The sequence below is a fragment of the Drosophila santomea genome, chromosome 2L (genome assembly GCF_016746245.2).
Source record: "Drosophila santomea strain STO CAGO 1482 chromosome 2L, Prin_Dsan_1.1, whole genome shotgun sequence".
Classification (NCBI taxonomy): domain Eukaryota; kingdom Metazoa; phylum Arthropoda; class Insecta; order Diptera; family Drosophilidae; genus Drosophila; species Drosophila santomea.
In genome coordinates, this window is record NC_053016.2 from 18,208,838 (window position 1) to 18,231,612 (window position 22,775).

The 22,775-nt window shown below is 42.4% G+C and overlaps 3 protein-coding genes across 10 annotated transcripts in view; 1 reads left to right on the forward strand and 2 right to left on the reverse strand.

The window, feature by feature from the left end:
• The first annotated feature begins 1,954 nt into the window (after nucleotides 1–1,954).
• The window catches only part of LOC120444124 (calmodulin-binding transcription activator 1), a 34,399-nt gene continuing 13,578 nt past the window's right edge, over nucleotides 1,955–22,775 (forward strand). For 4 of the 8 annotated variants that reach the window (XM_039623679.2, XM_039623682.2, XM_039623680.2 and 1 more), the window contains exons 1-3: nucleotides 1,956–2,415; nucleotides 4,983–5,584; nucleotides 5,645–6,164. In XM_039623679.2, the coding sequence (XP_039479613.1) occupies nucleotides 2,331–2,415; nucleotides 4,983–5,584; nucleotides 5,645–6,164 (1,207 nt within the window). In that variant the 5' untranslated portion in view covers nucleotides 1,956–2,330. Of the gene's footprint in view, nucleotides 2,416–4,982; nucleotides 5,585–5,644; nucleotides 6,165–13,907; nucleotides 14,790–22,775 lie in introns of those variants that run through there. The other 4 variants (XM_039623681.2, XM_039623684.2, XM_039623686.2 and 1 more) reach the window with 3 other exon arrangements.
• On the reverse strand, nucleotides 9,306–9,976 carry LOC120444126. Its single transcript, XM_039623689.1, has 3 exons — nucleotides 9,754–9,976; nucleotides 9,529–9,693; nucleotides 9,306–9,476 (listed from the first exon to the last, which is right to left on the reverse strand). Exons 1-3 carry the CDS (start codon nucleotides 9,946–9,948, stop codon nucleotides 9,306–9,308), a joined length of 531 nt encoding a protein of 176 aa, XP_039479623.1. The 5' UTR covers nucleotides 9,949–9,976.
• LOC120444125 lies at nucleotides 10,362–11,019 on the reverse strand. The gene is given in 2 exon segments (XM_039623687.1): nucleotides 10,362–10,760; nucleotides 10,825–11,019. Coding segments are annotated over 2 exon segments (594 nt in total).

The window sequence follows — 22,775 nt, forward strand, 5'->3', positions numbered from 1 at the left end:
TCATTGTGGAACGAAAACGGCGTTTTACGGCATAAACTTGAAATAACTGAATTCCTCCATGGGTAATCATATTGACGTTATGCTTACTGCTAAATACAAATTCCAAATGAGCGGTTTTTTGTTCTACGGAACAAATCATCCAGACGGAAAAATACATGGCGAAACCGGTATCCTGATTAGAAATCACCTCAAATACCACAAACATAGCGAGCTTGTAAGCAACTACAATTAGGAAGGGGGAATATTACCCTTTCAGAGGTATACCGTATACTGACCCACTCCTTTTGATATATCCGAACCACAATTCCAGATTGGATCGAATTTGCAGTTACCCAAGATAGCCCTAAAAACCTCATTAGTGCGAAATCTCAATCTCTCTTAATGTCCCCAAATAGGTAGCGCACCTTGCGGCCCTAGGGTGAACAACTTAGACATCGAGCGCCTCGTTCCTGAAAAACGTTGTATGCGACTGGAGTGTCAAGTTCATAGTTCATATAGTTCAAAGCTTAGATACAATAATGCTTCACGTAAACCCAAACGTCGATATCAACATCAAGCAGTATACACTCATAATAAAAGACGATAAAGACAGAGCTATCACGTTTGCAAGGAACTTTTAATATGTGTTGCAGTTGAACCCGGCTACATTGGGCTAAGTACCAAGCACCTCACGAGTTCATTGAATTTCAAGCGAATGAAATACCAAAAACCATAAAGAATCAACTTAATTAACAAAAAAAACCAAAGGATGTGATTTTCTAACTCCTAAGATGATTACTGAGCTTCCATACTTTAACGCTATCAATAAACTCGAGTATATTCCAGAAATATGGAAAAAGTCAGTAATGATACCGAAGCAGGAAACGACCATTTAGTTTCTTCATCGTGTAGACCTATAAGCCTTTTGGCTTGTCTTTCGAAACTATTTGAGAATTGTCTGATGACCCGGATCACCCCCTACTTGAGGATATGAAACCCTATTCCAGCGCATTAGTTAGGCTTTCGAGTGAAACTTGGACCATTGATCGTTGAAAACTTGTTTGAGAAGATCCAATAAATAAAGCAAAGTTATTAAACAAAAAATAAAAACACAACTTTTTTGAATTTAACCATAAGCTAATTTGGTGTGACAGGCTTTTAAGATGGGAATCAAAGCAGCAAATTAGAACTCATCGTAGGTTATAATTTCGTTACAAATCAGATTAATATTCTGTTACAACAAAGGTGCAGTCAAAAACAATATTGTATATATTTAGATGTACAGACCCAATGTAAACATTTATTGTAAACATTTATTGTAAACAGTTATTGTAAACAATTATTGTAAAGAAACATTTCTTAAATATAAAACGTAAACCGTAAACCTTGAGTGTTTTAAGCTGCGTGAATATTACTAAGAGAAATATATTTAATGTTCAGAACTAAAGAATATCTCGTTTTTAATTGGGATTGTTAGATTGTCTTAAAACGAACATTAAGAAAATCTAAAAAATTAGTCCGAAACGCTAACTGTGGTTCTGGGATGAATAGACGAAACGTTTGTTATCTGTTAGAATTTAAAATTTAACAGAAAGAAAGTAATTATCAAACGCATACATATAAAGAATGGCAAAACACAGAATTATAATTCAATTCGAAATTTTTAAATAGGCGCCATATATTCGAAAATTGAACTTTGAGTTGCCATCTTGACTTCTACACCAAACAATGTACAACCGATAAATTTCAGCTTGGTGTGTTGCCAGATGGCCAGATATAGCTCAAGCTAATTTATATCGATAAAAAGACTGTAAGCTCGCTAATGTTACATTGTTTTTGATTTGTCAAGTATATTTGTTTACTTTTATGTACAGTTATCGATTTTAAAGCATACAAACTCATCGTCGTACAATTTTGTGGGAGCTCGCCCTTTCCAACTTCTGGCAACTCTGCCGTCATATGTTTAACAGTTTGACATGCACACAGTTTTGGAGTAACTCAAAATATTTTCGCTATCGTTTTTTTTTAATAATTTCGTGTGTGAAACGGTGATATTATTGATTTTTGTTGCATTTTATGCATCGTCCAGCTGGAGCTCATCGAAAACCGCCAAAGGACTGCACGGCTTGCGCACAGGGAGGCAGTGAAAAAGTTTTGTTTACCTTTTTTCGATATCCCAGAGTTCTGCGATTTCGGTGCCACTGTGTGCGTGTGCGAGCGCCCTGCTACCTGTGTGTGTGTGCGTGCGAGCTGGTGTGCAAAAATGAAAATGCATTCTCAATAAAGCAAAATAAATGTGCCAACCGCTAAGAGAGTAGTGCATTCTAAAATTGGTTGTTAAAGCTGCGCACATGGAAAATGTGCCCGATATTTCCACCAGCGCTTCGTCCTCTTCTACTTCTACTTCTAATTCAACTTCCACACTGAAACTCCAAAGTAAGTTATCCCCAACTTCTCCCTTTCCCTTCCCCTGTTAAAGGGGGTGTAACACCTCTTCTTGTACATACATATATGTAAGTTATATCTGTGCTGTAGCCCCGTATCTCCCGATTTTCGACCTAATAACCGTGCTCTCCTCGATATTGGTTTTCCAATTAGTTTTTGTTTTGTTGTGTTTCGCTTTGCGTTGCGTTTTGTTTTCACGTTGTTGGGGGTTTCTTTGGGCCATTAACCCATTGGTGGCCGCTGTGCTTTGTTACGCCTTTACTGTCACTAGTCAAATCTCAATAGTTTTTAAAGATGGGATTCTCGGGTTGGAAATTCCTATAGACACAATCAGCTGTTATCACGATTTTCAAACATAAGTATGGCAGCTCTGCTCGTCGAACTTTGGCGGGCTTAGAGTTTTAATTGTATTAATAACAAACTCTTATTTGGCCTGAAATTTATGAGTGTAGATAAGATAAATAAAAGCATTCATTTCCACAAACCAAACTAGTTGACGTAAATGTTCACATTCAAAGATTGTTTATAAGATTGGAAAGTGGTCAGGAATATTCAAAGACATACACCATTCCAATAAATATTAGTAAAATGACTTATAACCCGAAAAGCAAAGCAATGTCCAGACACTTAGACCAATCAGTTGTAGACTGATAAAGACTATCAAAAGATTAATATGTACTTCCCATTAAAAGATCTTGGGGCTTGCCCATCTTTGATTTGTTCTCCCTCTTAACCCTTTGGCGGCTATCTACGTGCAGAATCTATTGACATATTTATCGAACTCTTTCCCCAGCTGGCAAATCTAACGCTGTTTGATTTATGTTTCTAATAAAAATTCAATAGACTTGCAATTTGTCCAGCTACCCAGAAACTTTTGTTTCCCCCAGTTCCCAACTAAGCAAGTAGTGCAAAGCACGTGTAATACCACAGTGGGATGATATAGAAAAAATTTTGCTTAAAATCTTTTATCAAAATCAAAATAATATAGTTTTTACAAATATTTCAACAAAATTGTATTTGCCTATTAAAGATATATTATGTTTTAACCGGTATTATTAAAAAGAAATATATAGGTGTAAAAGCAAATGAATTTTAAATTATTACAAAACTTTTTTTCATATACAATTATTTGTATATATATATCCTAGATACATATTACATATTTTTTGTATTACTCGAATAACAATTATCGAGCCCACTGTGACTGGTCCGTTGCACATCAAAAGCCGCGACGAACGCAAAAATATGCGAAGCTTCAGCCAAGAGTGTTTTATGTGTTACGCGGCTACCCGATCCCCGAGTGCCCCGAATCCTGGGATCACAGTGCTGTTGTGGCTGGTCTGCCATACATTACAATGAAGTATGTGCGCCCGAATGGATGGCCAGCCAACGACCAACGGCCAACAGCCAACAGCCAGAGGCCCCACCTATTCTATTCCGATCCTGGTCCAATTCAGGCGGTTTATTTTGCCTGGCGGCAGGCGACCTTTTCACACAGACACTCCAAAGAAGGCAAAGGGGGCGCAGACACTTGTCCACTTGGGGTCAGATGGTCGCATGTGGCGCTTTCCCCCGCCCGCTTTTCCGCTTTTGCCCAAAACACAGGCGACTGAAGGCGGCGTCAACGGCTAATTATGACCCGCACGTTTTTGCGAAAACAAACACACATGGTTTGGGGGTGTGGGAACACAGGGAAGGGTGCTGGATCCAGGGGGTGGAGGAGGGAAATGCAGGGAGAAGCAGGGGAGCCGGACAAGTGTTTAGGCTACATTTTGAAATGTTTCCGGCGCGCACTTTACGTTCCGTGTCGCCTTCAGCCTTGAGAGTCTATATTTGGCAACGCATGCCAGGGCAGAGACCCCCGTTTGCCTACACCCCTGAACCTGCCCCATTACTTTCTCCTCCTTTCTTGGCTGAAAACTCGCTGTTTGTTTGTTGCACTTTTATTGCGTTTGTGCTGGGGCTCCTCGGCTAAGTAGTCCTTCGTCCCTGCCATAAACATGTCGTCTTTCGCTTGATTTAGCGTTTGGCTACCGCCCATCCTCCCCAATTGTTGGCCAACAAAATGGAGTGTCCGAGCCACTGACCGCTCTAGGCATACGCGGCGTATACGTAATGCTCGTCGTCCCTTTCAGTTTATTTGTACGGGTGCTGGGAAAGTGCAACAATGGCAGCCACGCCTCCTGCTCTGCCACATGCGCTTCTAATGCAAAGCTTTTCAAATTCGATCAAGATGGAGTCATAAATCTTGCGCCGCTCATGAAGTTTCCATTGAATCTGCATACAATGGGCTGTCCGCTTTTTGGGGCCACTCAAAATTGCTCAGTTCAAGAAATCGGGAACAACACGCTACAGCGTGAACCGTCACGCTGTTTAGATAAATATAAAAACATAAACAAGACTTTCTCGTATGCAGAAGTTTAAGGATTTATCTTAAATTAAATTTGTATTTGTATTGTTGATATTATTTATTCACAGAATTCTAGATCCCTGAACTGATTACCTAAGACTTGGTGCAGAATTCTCTATTGATAATTTTAATTGTTATTCCTTTCTAGGCCAAATCAACTCTAAAAATGTCCTGATCCGATCGCAGAGCAGTGGCAAGCTAAGCAGCAATGAAGCAAAATCAGCAAAGCAAACAGCAACAACCAGTACAACGACGACTCTGCGAGCGGCCAAGCTCAAGATCGGGGCCATGCAACAGCAGAAGCAGCAACATCAGCAGCAGCATCAGCAGAACCTGCAGCAGCATCAGGCGACGAGCGGCGGCAACATCATCCTGCTGCGCGGCACTCGCAACGAAAATGGCCAGATCATCATCCAAAACAAGCAGGACATACTCAGCCTGCTCAGCGAGCAACAGCAGCAGCAGGAGAAGAGCCACTCCTCCGCGGCCATCACGCTCAACCAACTGCCCACGGCCACAACGGTGGCTAGGAAGACCATTGTACAGGGCTCGAGTGGAGCCAGCAGCAACAGCTCCACCATTTCCATTGTGGCCAACAGCAGCAACAAGGAGGCCAGCAGCAACACGATCCTCTTGCAAACCCCCATCAATGCCAGTCAGTTGGAGAGTGTTCTAAAGGCCCAGGAGCGTTCCAAGCAGGTCAACGCCACGCAAACCAAGATGGTGGAGAGGCCCTTTATGCTGAAGCATGTAAGAGCGTGCAGTGAGATTTGTGGTATATTTCGTTAACGTCTTCAATCACTTTTACAGGCCACACGCAGCTTGAGTTCCGAGAGCAACTGCGACAGCAAGTCCCCCTTTGTGCTGCAAACACTGAAGCGTCTGGAGAAGTCTCAATCCATACTGGTCATACGCAACTCCACAGCGTCGTCCTCTGCAACCAACACTTCCATGGCCACTTCGCCACAAAATGGCAACAGTCTTGCCAACTCAAGCATTCTAAGCGTGACGCGCACCACGAAGGCGGCCAAGGGCGTGGCAGGAGCGCTCCACAAGCTCAAGGCAGCAGCAGCCACAACAGCCAAGAGCGGAGGTGCCGCTTCAGCCGCAGCAACATCATCGACAGGCACCACCATTCTTAGGCTGGGAAAAAGCGCCACCACAGTGGCTATTAATGGAGGCAGCAAGCTAGAGGCAACGACGAGCACAACCACAGCGGTGTCAGCACCGTCGACAACGACAACATCAAATAAATTGTCCAACGCGGTGACAACCGAGCAGCAGCAGCAACAATCGACCACAACGCAAACGAATGTGCCACTTGGGAACGGTAAGTCTCGAGGATTTGGTATCACCGAATTTCAAATGCGGCGCATAAATTGCTGGCGGGGTTTTCGGCAGGTGTTGCAGCAGCAGCAGCTGCATTTGCATCGGGACCAAAAAACAAAGCCTGACGCAGTCTCCTGGCTGAAGATTTTCCGGGCTTTTGTGCCCCATCTTTGTTGTCTATTTGGAGGCGCTCTTTGGGCGGCTGACTTCTATTTCTGTTTAGTTTCGGAATTTTCGCTGATTTACCAGGAATTCGGCGAACGTGGCCGGCCTCACAATTATTCAATTAAATCGAGGAACGTCTTGACCGCCCCCTCGGGGGTTCAGCTGCACTCAGCCGTGAACCCAATTGATTTTAACACCCGAGTCAGTCCGCTGCTCCCTGGTGTCCGGTGCTTTGCTCTTGGCCGGGGCAAAACAAACAGCCAACAAGACACCCTTGTTGTGTGTGTGCCGTCTTCATTAGCGCTGTGTGCGCTGAGTAACAAGTTACGAGTTATCAGAAAGTTTCCACCAGCTTCGGCAAGTGGAGGCCGGCTCAATGATTTCTTAAGGAACACAACAGAAAAAAATGAAAACAAATCCATTCTTTTGGCGTAAAGTTTTCAAGACTTTCAATGATTCCAATTTGAGCCAATTGAAAGTTGCAACGAAACTTGGAAAATTATTTCGCTGTCTTTCGAAATGTATACTTGCTGAAAAGCCTAATTCGATATATTTAAATAATTTATGGCAGGTTGCCTTTTACTTTTTGATTGAAATATGATTGACGTAGAAAAAATCCTATCTTTAAACTTTATTATTCCTGACACTAAGCAGAAATATCTCGAATGAAAGCTTATGAACTAGAAGATGTATTTAATAATCTTCCCCGACGAGCATTTTAGCCATTTCAACTGGTCCCACTACTTTGAGGACCCTGCCCATGCATTTCGGCAGAGCTTAATAAATATCCAGTAAACTCCTTGGAGATCGAAGAAAGCAGATTAGCCAAGTCGACAACTCGAAAGCAATGGCAATGGGAAACGGGCAATGGCAATGTGCTGAGGTCCACAGAAAAAAGGGCATTCGAAATATTCGTGGGGGAGCAGTGATGATTATTGCACTCGATACACGAGTGTCGTCTTGGCCGGCGATTCTGCTGACGGGCCAAAACGATGGGCGAAGTGTCTAAGTGATTTTTAAGCCTGATTCGAGTTATGGCCGAAGGCAACATCCCGTACTGTGGGGGTGTCGGGCTGTTGAGCTGTCGACATATTGCAAAGCTCAAGTATTGCTGATGTTTCAATTGCCGTTCGACTGTATGTACGTATGTAGTATATGTGCATGTATCCGCGTTGAATGCAGACATTTAGAAGATCTCTATCTGATTTGCAGTTAAACAAATGCAAAAGCAAAGCGGCCAAAAAAACAGTGAACAGACGACTTTGCCCGCTTGCATTTTATTGATAAAACTTGTGCCGGCTCTGAATTTAAAATATTTTAATTTAGTTTGGCTTTAGTTTTTCGGCACCAGTTGTTGTTCCTCCTGTTATCCTATCATATTCGCCATGGCCATTAGCTAAAAGGCGGCCAACCTTCAAAAAAAAAAAAAAAATGAAAAAAGGAAAAAGAAAACTGAAATAAAGCCACGAAATTTGCCTTTCGTTGAGGTCTTCTATCACTTTTTTTTCGCCCGAAAGGCAAGCAAATTAAACAAATTACCCCCACACACATGTGGATCCGTGAGATACTTTTGCATGCAAGTCAAGTTGAAAAGAGGAGTTCTAAAAAATCAAAAAAAGCGTTACAATTCGTTTTACACTTTTTGTGCATTTTTCTTCAAAAATCCTTTTGGACGAGCCTTGTGTGCTTCATTATCATTATTTGAGTCCGCTTCTCTGTCTCTTTCCTTGAGCACATAATTGCCAAGAGAAATAAAAAAGTTGGCGCTTTGTTTTGCACAAAACTTTTGCATTTCCGTTGTTATGAAACTTGAGCGCGTCCAAAAAAAGGGAAAGATATGGCAGTGAGTGCCAGAAATGAGTGAAAAAAATTGGCCGAAAAAGAAAGAATAGGGCCGACAACAATCTTTTCGTGTGAGTTAAATTGCAAAATATGATGGCCGGCGCCTGGCACCACTTCACACAGGGCGGAAAACAAAAAGAAGGTGGGGGCGAACCGGTGGGTTCCAGAAAGGTGTCGTCCTGTAGGTGGCTAATTAGATAACACTGGGCCTAATTTGACGCTGCCACGCCCACCATACGCCCTTGCTTTTCACTGGTTTTTCCTTTGCGGACACACACAGAGGACACCTGGTTTGATTATTGTGTCAAAGTCTCTTGCCTGCCTCTTGTTTCATTGCTCTTTTGCCCAGTTTTAGTCCGTGTTTGCCATGCCCTGATTTGCTTTGGCCATTTGTGCCGCATTTCATTTAGAACTCTAATCACACACTATTTTCCCAAAATCGTTTTCCTTGTTTTCCGGATGCTTATTCAAGGGAGACTGCAGTTTAGTTACAGTCCCTGACCTCACGTTTTTAATAGAGCAGTCACAATTTAATACACCTAATAATAAATATTTATATTACACATAATATTAAAATAAAAGAAGGATAAACACATTTTCCGGAAGTGAGGGCGTGGCAATCTTCTAAAACAAACTTGCGTCTTCGTCTCTTTAATTTCCATGCCTAATCTTAATCTTAACTTTCTAGTCTTAATGGTTCCCGAGATCATAGGAAAATGGATAAACAGACAAACAGACGGACAGACAATGTTGACTACGCTTGTGATCCTGATCAAGAATAGGGTCTCTTTAGGGTCGGTAATGTTTTCTTGTTTTGCATCCTTTTACTCTACGATTAGTGAGGTTGCTGCCTATATAGGATATATTATATTACTCGCTTTTTTAAGAAGGTGGGGAACTTCTTTAAGTTTTAAGTATTTATTGCTCAAAAATGTGATGCCAACGTTTTGTAATCCACTACTTACATTTATTTAACTACTCGAAGCTTTTGTAAACAATGCATTCTGACTGATGGGCTATCAGCAATTGAATGAATCCATTTTCAGGCCATTACACAATAATTTAAATAGTAATCCAATCGCTGATTGGAGATGAATTAGGCTGGTGTAAGCTGAATAATCTGAAGTTCGGTTACTCAGTGTTCTCTGTAATTTTGGTACTCGATGGATCCATTTATGGTTAAGGCGGCTTTATTCTTTACGATAAAGGTCAACTGCAGAGCGTATTCACCTGTCTCAATCGGAAAGCGATGGCGTATATCATTAATATCCAATTCGAAGTTGTCACATTTTAATAGGTCGTTTTCCTGAAATACCAAAACTGTATAATCCCTTCGATAACCGATCTAGAAACAATACCTTGAGGGGACAAGAGTAGTTCATGGCAAGGTAAGGCCTTAGGTATGCATATGCAATACTCAATATCACGTTATTTTTACGATCAAGAAAATCGCACAGGTTTGCGGTAAAATTATAGAGAAAGGGTCGCCAACCATTAGCTCTTTTAAAGAACTCTAAGCGAACCTACAAAATAAATGTATAATATAAGACTTTCAAAAAAGATATTAGGAATCCATAACTTACGAATATTTTACTAATGGACTGCTTCACCTTGTACTGTACAGTGACTGAGTTCCTAAGCCGACTGATTGCCTTAAGTTTGCAAATCAAAATATCACCGTAATCCTGGTCAAGCGCCGTACAGTGAAGACTCTTGAACTTAGCACCAACCTCCATTCGGGTCAATACCAAGAGAGCAAAAAGCAGCGTAGCCAACATGGCTGGCCAAAATTCAATAAGAAACTAATCTAGCTGAATGATACAGTCTGAAACATATGTAGAGTTGATGGATTTTTAATAACCCAATCTTTTATTGTCGTAAAAAAAACAAATATCGTTGTAAATACATTAAAAACATTTTAGTAATATCACACATATTACACACCCTATTCTAGCTGAATAATACAGTCTGAAACATATGTATAATTGATGGATTTTTAATAACCCAATCTTTTATTGTCGTTAAAAAAACAATCATCGCTGTAAATACATTAAAAACATTTAATTAGTATCACACATATTACACACATATTACACACCCTATTCTTGCCCGGAAAATAACATACATATATGTGCTGGTGTTACCTCTTTGGAAGCATTATTCAGTTGTAGGATTTACATAATTGTACATATTAGTGCTCTCGATAGTTGTAGTACTCTGCAGAGCCATTGAGGGTCAGCGTGACTTTCCTCTGGACAATGAAGCTCAGCTGGAGAGCGTATTCCCCGGTTTCTATAGGAAATCGAACACGGAACTTTTCGATATCGAACTCGAGGTCGGTACACTTAATTAAATGATTTTTCTGAAACATAAAGTGGGATGGAGAACGGTCTTTGGTTCTCTGATACTAAAGCTCATTTACCTTAAACGGGCAAGTGTAATTCGTAATTGGGATGTACGGTTTGAGATACTCGTATCCGAGGCTCACGATCACATTGTTTCTCTTAGATAGGAAATCGCACAGATTAAACGAAATGTTGTACAAAAAAGGACGCCAGCCGTTGGCTCGTTTAAAAAACTCCAAACGCATCTAATGAAAGACACATAGATATCAACGTCGTGGAAAATGGAAAACGGGCAATGATATCACTAACATGGACATTATTGACGGTTCTCATCTGCCTGAATTGGATACTTATCGAGTTCCTGTACCGATTGATGGCCTTGATTTTGCACAGCAAAATTTCGCCATAGGATCTGTCGTAGTTGGTACAGTGGAGACTCTTGAACTTGGCCTCCACCTGCAGAGGTGTCGGGAGCACCAGGACACAGATCAGAACTGCTAACATGACTTCTAGATGACGAATGAAGAACTAACCTGTCGTGAAAATCGAGGCGCGATTATATCATATTGCAGTCGCCTGAATATATCAGATATATATCAGTCGCCGGATTCACTTAAATGGACTTATAATCAACCTGTTAAATTGTCTGTTGCGACACATAAAAATGAAACACAAAAACGAAAACATTTGATAATAAGCTAACATATTCGCTAAACAATTATTTTAGAGTAAAGAAACATTTACATGTGTACAGCTCAAATCAACACAGATTTTGACCCTGATCAAGAATACATATACTTTATAGTTTATGGTGGGAAACGCTTCCTTCTACCTGTTACATACTTTTCAAAGAGTCTGGTATACTCTTTTATTCTACAAAAAAAGGGCAGTTTTACGGAACTTTGAAATAATGTTCAATGAAGTGAAACCCAATTCGAAATCGCCCACGATTCAGCTAAATTAAGTAGTTAAAATCAAAAATGATATTAGTCGAGACAGGCAAAAAAAAAACACAAATGGAAAGAACGTTGTTAAATATAAGCCGATTATTATTATATATGAATATTATATTTTATTTTACCTCATGCTAACTTGTAAATTATTGTTTGGAAGGACTCGTAGGATTCGAAATAGACCCTTTTAATTTCCATCCTTCTCCGCCGAATTAGACACAAATAATTAGTAGAAGCAAAGGAATTTGTGAAACGGTTGAATTCGCTTGTTATAATAATTATTTTCTAATAATGTGTTGGTCTGATTGGGACATATTCGAGTGACTAAATTGCTAATAACTTAATAATTTAAAAATGTTATTACATTTACCCCATCGTTAGCATGTTAATGTGCTTCGCGTTTTACAGTTGACCCACTTTCAAAAAGGTTTCTAACGTTTTGAGCGCTTTGTCGCTTTCATTTAAGGATAGAGTAATATTAGAATTCCTCCATGGAATATTTCTATCAATAGCCCAAATATTTGCCTAATATTAATTTCCCTCTAAAATATATGTTTATAATGACAAATATATTAAATAAACCTCACGGATTGTGGCGTGCGTTGCAGGTGCGTCCGTGTCCATGTGGCATAGTTGCGCTTCAGGTTTGATTAAAAATTCCAGCGCCAACTTGACTGCCCACCGGAAGGTGTGCGAAGGCTTTCCAGGCACGTGCACATTCCTCACCAGCCCCTCCTCGGATTCACTTTTGTCGTGCTTCCTGGATTTTGTTATTGTTTTGGTTCCGCCGGCTCCTTTGGGGTAGGACCAAGTGGAGCCGACCACGAGCCTCTCCGTTTTAGGGGGGCGATGTTCGGCGGCAGGGGGTCAATCTATTGCGCAGGTCTCTAACGGTCGGGAACAACCCCTAAATATTGTTGAGCAATAGAAGTGTGTAGGTGCCTTTGGTGGACCAACCCACACAGCGCTTTGGCATTCCGCCGAAATTAGGCTAATGTCGTTCGCTAATGGCTTATTTACCGGATCGAAATGAGAGCATTACAAACGTAAGCTATCGTAAGCTTTGCCTAACGCATTGTGCATTGCTTCCAAGATAAGCTGCAGCTTGCAAGCTAAATATTTAGCTGAAGACTCAGACCTTGCCTCCCACATGTTTGCTATTTTGGAGACCTATCCCCCGGTGCCACCCCTACTGAATCCATCATCTCGCTGACCCTCTCGCTCGCTCTTGCTTAGGCTTAAAGCTGCTGGCAGCCGACGAATCCGGGCCCAAATGAATAACTCGGCCCGAACAGCAGGACTCGGATCCTGTCGGCGAGCCGAGTGTCCTCGCCTTCCGCTGGCAGTTGCCAGTTTTCCGTTTTCCGTTTTCAGTTTTCAGACCTTGGCCAAGCGTGTCGGACGTGGCTTTCTCTTGGCCCTGCGCGAGAAACCAGATACGTTACGTACCGCTCTACGTACATCGCCATGCTTACGTGAGGATGGCTCATCCAGCATTTGGCCGTGTGCATCGGCATTAAGTGTCCACAGCACAGAGTGGTTGATCTGGCAATAAGGTTCACACAAACATGATTTAATCGGGAGAGTTCGCTCGCGGAGTCTTCCACTTTGCCTCAATTTGTTTATGTAATTTGTTTACACTTCACTCAAGCCCCTTCGGCTCTGTTTGTTGTTTGCTTTTCGTTCTGGTTGTTGTTTCTTTCGATGTTGTGTGGTCAATTTAAATTGGTGTACTTAAGATCTCCGGACCATATATATGTATATTCCCAATATGTGTTTTATGTGTACTTGATGTTTATTTATGTAGTGATTTATTGGTTGAATGCTGTTGTTAATTGGTGTTTTAATGCAAACAGACCTATTTGTATGGCATATATTTTAAGGAAAATTAAGATAAGAATTGTTTTTGATATAGCACCGGCCAAATGTAAATCACGAAATTCTTGGACCTTGCTTAGGGACACGAGACTAGAGCTTATCTGAGTCTAGTTTTCAGCTGGCAGCTGTCACTTGATAACCCGAATAAATATATACATTTTTTGAAATTGGCCAAGCTCAGTCGCGACTTAGGCAACTTGTTTAAGGTTGAACTTTGGATCAAGGTTCGGCTTGTCAGCATGGGAAAATAAAAACCAGTGTAAAAATTACGTTTGTGTAAGGTTACATTCATAAATATTTATCCATTTGCATAGTTGGTTCGGTTGTCCAGGAAATTTGTGAAATTTCAGTGCCGCTTGTTTTGAGATTTGTGTTGACACACGACTCGAGATGCACAGAAGGAGATGTCGAGATAGGCGGCCTACCTTATCAGCATCACGGAGTGACATTATCAACCCGAACTAAGCCTAAAATCTACTGCCCCTACTAATTTATGGCTGAGAAAAATATAATACAACTTACAAATTTAACGACAAAATTGTAGGAAATAATCCGCTGCGGTCGGTCCATTCAGTCAACTCCCGTATCGCCAAGTGATCAGACACTCAAGGCGGACCAAAAACGATATCCGGACATATAGTATACACAGTATATCAGTATATAGTGTAATCAGTGATTAGTGATCAGTGACTGTTAACCGGTAACTGCAAGCTCGAGCTATGGCGGGCTACAGATCGCTGCCCTTGGCTCCGGTGGCGGCAACGGCGGCAGTGCAGCCGACGATGGGAGGAGTGCCGCCCACGATGGCCGCCTATGCCCACCACCAATCGATGACGGCCATGTCGAACAACGGTATTATCTATCAGTCGGCGGTTCACGCCTCCATTCACAGCCTCAATACGGTCCAGAGCCAGCACCGATCCTCAACCACCACCCATCATCACATTCTAGCCACGGCCACAGCAACGGCGACTGCAACAGCGGCGGCAGCAGCCGCATCAGCAACCGCTGCAGCGGCGGCAGCAGCAGTGGTGGCCCTTCCGACGGCAGCAGCTACCGCCGCAGCACCGCAGCAGCACGCGGGCTACGGACAGCAGCAGCCACAGCAGCACCTCCAGCAGCAGCAGCAGCAGCAGCAACATCTCGGCCAGCACCACCAGCCACACCCGCAGCAACTCGCGCAGCAGCAGCAGCAGCAACTGATGACCCAGCAGCAGCACTCTGTGGCGCAGCAGCAACACCACCACCTGCAGCAGCAGCAGCAGCAACAGCATCTTCAGCAACAGCAGCAACAGCACCACCACCACCATCACCACCACCACCATCAGCAGTTGTCGCTGCACCAGAACCACCTGTACTTCAGCGGTGCCAGTTTGGGTCACCACCATCACCATCGGCAGATCTTCAGTCATCTGCAGAGCGCTCTAATGCCTCTGAGTGTCAGTAAGTATGCCGCCTCAAGGCCTCCCACAAGGGGCGTGGCAGGTCCTGTTCTGTTGGAGTGTTCGCAAAATAAGGTTGGAATATATCTGCAGCCTTGGTGGATGTTGAAGTTGGTAAAGAGGACTTAAAATAGAGTTCACTAAAAACTAAAAAAGTTATCTTTCGAAATCAAATGCAACTTTATTGAACTTTCAACTCAAAATGAACTAAAATATTTTCATGTGCTCTGTGCAATCTTCTCTGTGCGAATCTTCTTAACCAACTTGCAAGAACCATAAGTCTGATGTGTAATTGGTGTCGCATGATCTGTCCTTTGTAGAGTGTTTTTAGTATCGATGTTGTGCTTATATATCATATTCATAACTAAGTATATCTGCGTGTGTGTGTTTCTGTATTACACATGAATATGCCAAAATACGTATAACATTCTTATCTTAAATGTTGTTTCCGTGTATTCTTCTATGTTGTATAACGATTATCATACTACGACTTAAATAACTCTACTTACAATAATATTACTCAATTTCTATTACTCAATTTTCTGAACTTTGCGTTACCTATTTTCAATTGTGCTAATCTAACTTAGGGTTTTCAATCGTAGGACTGTGGATACCATGTTGACATATTCGAAGTAATTTAAATCTAACCCAACTGGACTTTAAACAACGTTTTCACCGCGATTTCGATTTTCACTTAGGTTACACCCCTTTGGGAAAACACACACTTGGGGGGGCACCGAGAACATGGATTTTAGCATTTTCTGAACATTTCATTAAATTTTATGTCTTATCTTCCTGGGCAATAATTCGCACGCCATTCCAGAGACGCGTGCACGGGTGGCTCGCGCATATGTTGACAGTCGTTTATTGTTTGCAAAGGACACCCAGCACACAAGGATGTGTCTGCATGCATGTGTGTACGCCGTACGCCGTACGCCGTAACCAGTTACAGTTACAGTTACAGTTACCTATAACGAGGCTCGCACGCCTAAAACCTAAACTACAGACAATTGAAACAAAAGGCGGCCGAAAGAAGGCCCGAAGGAGAGGCTTTCACCTTTCGTTTCTTCCCCTCCCACGGCCTCTCGCTATGTGTGTGTGTGTGTTTATTGTGCGTGTGTGAGTGTGTGTGGGGAACAATGCAAAATATGCCCAACATTCGGCGTCTTTTTTCCATTCATTGCGATGGGCCCTCAGCTTTTGTGCTGGCTTAGTTTTTTGTCACCTCACCTGTCCCTTTTCCTTGTCTTTTGTTGCACAATGTGAAATATGTCAGCAATTGTTGCAACTTTCGTTGTTTTTCTTATGGTTTCTGTTATTGTTGTTGCCGTGTGGCCATTGTCACATTAGATTTTGTTGCTGCCCGGCGGCCGCTTAACTTTATTATTTTAACTTAATGGCGTTTTAAGTGTTTTTTATGAGATGGCAAAACAATGGCTCCGCCGAGGGCACAAGTGTGGGTGTGGCAGCAATCGTTTGCAAGTAAACATTTCACACACCAACGCACACGCACACAGAGGCATTCCGTTTATGAGTAGCTTCATTATGCGCTTCATTTTTTGTAGCACACTTTTTGGGGTTGTGAAAAACCAACAAGTGCGCTGCTCTGTGCTCGTGTGGGTGGGGCCATTGTTGTTCCCAGTCAATTGGATTGTTTTTGTGACACCCAGGAGTTCGTTGTCTTCTTGGCAAACTTAACATCTTTAATAACACATGCCTCATTTAAAGCTCGATCTCTGCTTTTGGCTTCGAAATGCTGGAAATAGTTTTCCGTTCACAAACAAACTACATTTTTTACAAATTTATCTTAAATCATTTCATTTTGTACTTCTTATCTCTTAAACAATTGTGATTAGAAAAGTTCAGAAAACGATTTTCCTAAAAACAGAACGTTTCTGGCCTTTAATGATTCGAGAAAACCAAATTCTCCTGCCTAATATATATGCATATGGCCAGGGGAGTGTGAAAAAGTCGTAAAAAAGTGGAAGAGCGGAGAGAGCTGGTGGAGCAAACTCGCAAGTTGACAAAATTTTTAATAAGCCACTTTACTGTCCGCCTTTTGAATGCAAAAAAGGCCACCAAAGAAATCCAGAAGTTGGCAGCTGTCAGGAAACACACACACACACATACCACTGCATGTGGGGAGGACACTTTTGATGGTGTGTGTGCCGGCCATCCCGGGGCGCAATAAAAAATTCAAAACTCTCGCTCACATTCGGATTTGGTCAGAAGATCACGTACTCAATAAATATTACTCAAGCTTCGAATGCTCGCACACAGTTGGCTACACTTGTTATCCTTTCGGCCAAGACCTAATGTCCTGCTTTTATAGGTTTCCCTTTAATTTCGCTGCCAGCTGGTGGGCGTTTTGGGCCTTTGCTCTTTTTTTCCCTTTGATGTGCGCCTATTAATTTCGAGTTTGTTCCTCTTCCGCGGCAACAATTCAATTAGTTGTCCTTGGTTCAGGTCCTCTCCTGATCCGTCACGTAATATATTTGCTCATATTACTAAAAGCCACATAAATCGTGCCAAGGGCTTTGGATGAGCGCTTCTATTGCCCATTTAGCTCCAAGAGTTTGAAGCAGACTCCAAAGGACTTTAAATTGCAGCAGCTGCATGTGTGTGTGTGTGTGTGTGCATGCGAGTCCTGTTTTTAGCCTGATCGATGGCCAAATGTTGACAAAACGCAGCCAGGTGGGGCCTCTCCTTTTTGGGCATGTTTACAAGTGTCCTTCGTCGGGGCCGAAAAGTCGAAAAGTGTTTGCCAACGCCGAAATTCCAAGCAATTAAATCACTTTGATGCTAATTTGGATTAATATGTTGTTGCTGCTTCCGGTCTTGTGCCTATCCAATGGCAATTTGTTGCCTTTTCCAGGTAGCATCCCCACCGCTGTGTGTTTTCGATTAGAGGCCAAATAGATTTATTGAACAATGCATCCAACGTTGTTGCATGATGCTCCCAGCCTGGCCACCGCCTATCCCCGTTCGTCCTGCGTTATTTATTTGGCTTATCGGTCGAAAGGGTTTCGCCTCCGGGCGGCAGGATGCGTTGCCGAAAATTGTGCTACATTCGGTCGTTTGTTTTTGGATAGACAAACAGTTTTTGCCACATTTCCCAGCTCTCAACCTCCCCACTCGCTGTCTCTATTTGGCTTACAAACCATATTAATTTTGTTAGATAAATATTAGTTTTTAGCTCATCCGGCAGTGGAGGATGGTGGACTGACTGTGTGTCGATTTTATGTATTTTTAATGAACCATTGCCACTGCCATCACCGGAGGCCATGTGTTTTTGGGGTCCGGTTAGGCGGTGCCAATTTCATGGCACTTTAAATGTTTAATTTACAATTTATGTAAAAACAAAACACCGAAAATAGCCACATAGAAATAACATTTTATTTTTATTAACCGGCAAGAGAAACGTATGTGTATCATGATAAATACCCGGCATTAAAATAAATTACACCTTTCTGCTGCCTCTGCACCTCTCGCTCCTTTAAAGGTATCTAGAAAAAATATGTTTAATATACTCACAGAAAGCGGAAAGTTGGGGAAACTTATACAAACGTTGCATGCAAGCCGGAGAGCCAAAAAAATGCCAAAAAATGGGGAATGAATCCGGAAAAAATATGTGATATGAAGAGCCCCAATATTAATATAATTTGCAGGCAGCTTAACTGAGTGTCTCCCCCTTATCCTTTGCCCTCCTGTCGACAAATCAGACCTCCAAGGGAGGCAGCCTTTTAGTTTACCTTTCCCGAAGTGCATTAAATTTATTCTTTCGCGGTTTACACCAATAAGGGGAAAACTACTCCTTGAAAAAAAACTGGCTTAAGGCAGAAGGCAACTGCGATGTTGTAGTTCAAAACTAAAGGCACGTGTGGTTTTGTATATTGAACTGAATGCAACATTAAGTAAATTCCCTCTTTGAATTCACATCTTATAGAGCAGTCAACATTGAGGAATCGTAAATATCCGTACAAAGAGCACTAAATCCTTGGACTAAAGCCTTACCGGGTGCAAGTAGTACGGAAAAGTAATGAAATCCGCACGTAATTGCATTGCCCGTAGACACAAAAGACGATGACGATTTGAGTTTGAGTTTGAGTTTGAGTTAGGACCTAACCCTCACTCCATTACTTACCATTACTTAGCATTCCTCGGCAAACCCCTCTGACCCAGCCGTAACTTGTAAATAATTTATAACATTTTTGCCAACTTTTGTTTGGCTTTGGCTTTGTTTTTCATATTTTCTGTTTAGATTTCATTCATTAATAGGACTTTTATGACTTTCAGACCTGCCCGTGTGGCCCCCATTTGTTGCATTTTTATGTTAATCGCTGTTGTGCTCAGTTCTGTTTTGCTCGCTATGGCCTCTGCAAATATTCCTCATTTGAGGTGAAATTGCATTTCGCTGCTGCTTTTGGGCTAATTATTGTTTGGCCCCGTCGCGCCTGACATGCATATTTGCTGTTATGTGTCTTTTAATTGCTGTTCTTGGGCGAAATATGCAAAACTGGATGAGAAATGTTTCCTTGTAATGCCACAACGGCTCTGAGGAAAATGCAAAGCGAGTGTATGAGTGACTTAGTCGTTGCCGTTTGCCAAAATGTGATTTTTATCAACCGCAACGTGTGGAGCGCAGTGTGTGTTTGTTTTGGGTTCGCTATCGCCATAAATCATCCGCACATCTGTCATCGTTGCGGACTTCGTCTGGGAAGAGACTTTCCAAGTGTAGTATCTGCTAAGCAGTGACGTTTCCTGGCATTCCTACTACTCAACTGAGTTTGGATGCTCCGCATTTTTGAGGATTATAATGGGTAATAAAATCAAAGCTGCGTACAGATATGACTATAAAAGGCGAATGTTTTCTAGATAACACTCAAAATCCATCTAGCGGTGATTACATTAATTGCTGATGGTATATTTTATAATGGTCAAACTTTTGGCTAGTTTATGGGTATTGATAAAGAAGACCAAGCCTCAGTCACACATTTCGACTTGCACTTAGCGATATCAAGTTGGCAACAAACTAAGCTAGTTCGTTGTTGACAGGCTAGTGATTCTGATCAAGACTATATGTACTTATAGATTGGGGTCGTTACATAGTTGCATAATTTTGAACCAGCATCATATACTCCCCCCTCTACAAGTAACGGGTTATAGTTATTACTGCAATGTATCATAATAATACCCCAACTATGATTAATAAACATCTTTTACCTAATCGTGCTGAGTCTACCGACCAGCCTCTGCCCAGCTTACACATAAACAAATATTTGTGCCCATTATCGTGAAAAACTTTTACTTGCCTCACTCCTCGGCTATTTGCTCCAACCATGACGTCTGTTCTGGCCTTCTCTTCCACACACTCCATCTTCGACTATCTCTATTTATTATTGGTCTTTGTTTTCGCCGGGAACGTCATCATGCGTTATCTCCAAAATCCCTCCACAGCGATATTTATTTCCCCACTTCTGGTGCGATAAAGAATTGCGTGGACCTGGCAGACCTCTGCCACTCCACTTGGCTCCGTTTGGCAGTCGCTGTGTAGCTATTTCCGAGACACTTTAATGGGTTTTAATTGTGGCTAGAGTGTGTGACTGAACAAAAGTAATTTCACACTCGCTGACTTTTCGGCGACGTCGGCGGCCACGAAAGTGCAAAACAATTTTTCTTTTGTATGTTTTATAGGGCCCAAACAAACTGCAACTGACCGACCACCCAGACATGCCTAGCTACCTGATATTTTTTGGTGAGATATTTATTAGCCACAATTTGGCAGGCAGCTCAAATTGGCAGCTCTCGCGATTCACTCAGTCCACCTCGAGGGGGGGTTCATAAAACGGAAATTTATTATTTATTTCAACTCTTTTGTGCTATTTGCCGTGTCAATTCCGGGGACATGGCCCATGGACATCCGCCCATTTATCCATTCACCTTCCCCAGAGCTCGCCGGCTGCTGTTTAAATTCCTCGGCCAAATTATGAGAAAATCTTGTGTACCAAAGCGCATTTGTCACAATTAAGCGGCGGTTAAAACTGCGAGGGTTTGGTTACCTCTGGCCCCCCTTAAAGTTGTAATAATGCAAAACCAAAAAACGCGGAAAAGAAGGAATAACGAGGGAGGGGGGGCAGCTTCTGCCACGTTGACGTTGCCATCGACATTGGCGACATGGGACCGAGGTCCTCTCACCTGCGGTTTACCTTCTTTTTTGGCAGTCCCGGCTGCTGGGCCTTCGTTTTTTGGCCCAGCTCCTTTTGCTTTTTGTGGCAGTCTATTATGATGGCGGGCAACGTCAGTTTTTGAAGCTCTTCGCCATGAAATATGCAGAGAGCAGTTAAAAAACTTTTTATTTGTATTAATCAAACAGAGTTATTCCTTCCACCCCCCGAACAGCCCGCACTTTTGACAACAATGGCAGCAACTGCATTATAAATAGGTGCAAGGACTGTCTGGAAAGGGGGCAAGGGAGCAGAGAGCAAGGTGCTGTGATTGTTTCGACATTTTTGACAATTATCGCTCGAGCATTTTTCAATGGCCTCTCGCTGGCTTGGGGTGAGCCCAAGGCAGCGATGACAAATTAGTTTGGCCATAAAACTGGAGAGTGCGATCAAAGCAAACAGTTTGTCGCCGGTCCAACCCACTGCCCCCCGGGTTACCGTCTGCTCCTCGGAGCGTGTGTCCTCTGCCAAAACGTGCGCCATATAAAAATCGCATAAACAACTTCAACTGGCACTACAACAACGCCCTGAAAAAGTAACTACATCAACGTCATCATTGTGACTAAAGCGTGACGAGGGGCCGGGAGAGTCCTTGGTTCGTCAGGGATGCGTGCGTGATTTTGAAGGATTTCCAGCGAAGTCGTTCGAGGATTTTGCAATACTACTTGATTGGTGTGTTAGTCGATATGATAAGAGAGTCACAACAGATTTTCAGTTATGCGGCCCAAGCCTCTGGTGCCTTCGTCACTACGTAATCGTAGTAGGATTAGTTACTTAAGCTATACTTTTGGAGTGGAAGTTCTGGCAACTGATGTTTTGCTAGATAAATCATAACGATCTTGCTTTCTTGATTGAATCTCTCATATTGAGTATACATTACAATTCGATAGCCAACTAAAGCTCTTCGTCCAATACGCATTACTCGATTATAATATGACCGGCACATCCCTGGTCGTGTGTGCTCACCTCTTCGAGGGGCAGAGACACAACTCCCCACGCACCCCAAAGTGCCGCCCCATCCGCTCCCTTCCGCTGCCGCCCATCGTCTGGCATTTGCAATTTGGCAACACATTTCGGTTACGCGGCCTTTGCTGGCGAAATGGCAAACTGGCAAAATGGCAAGCGAAGTCGCTCCGCTCCGAGCACTTTATATAAATTGTGGACAAATACTTTTTATGGCTCTTCGAGTGCAACCTATTGGCTCTTTGATATACGACGAGAAGGGGAAGGGGAAGAGGAGCGGGATGTCGCGTAGATGTCCGCTTTTATTACACATTTTGCTAAATTACAGTTTGGCCGCAAAGTTTATTTACCCTCGCGAGTTGCGTGGCATTTTAATAAACCGAAAGTTGGTTCGATTTACGTTGCAAGCTCCATTAAGTGTGGGTAATTATTCAATGACTCAAAGCCGAAACTGAAAACTTTGCCACGCATTCTGCCCAGCTAATGCTGAAGATTGGATTTGATAAATGGAGAAGTGCAGAAACTCGTTTATTAATGTTGACATTGTAGGATTTCTGCCCCTTTTTACTTTTTATTTGGTTTGGTTTGTATGTGTATGTGTGTGCATAAACTATAAATCATCGCTGCAAAGTGATTTACATTTTTGTCGCATTTATGAATGTCCGACAGTTGCACCTGTTGGGTGTCGGGCGGAAAAGTGGGCTGGGGGGTTTTCCGGAGTGGGCTGAAAACTGCTGCCAGAGATATGCGAAATTGATTTCCCGACTTGCGCTTTCGGTGCACTTAACATCTATTTTTCT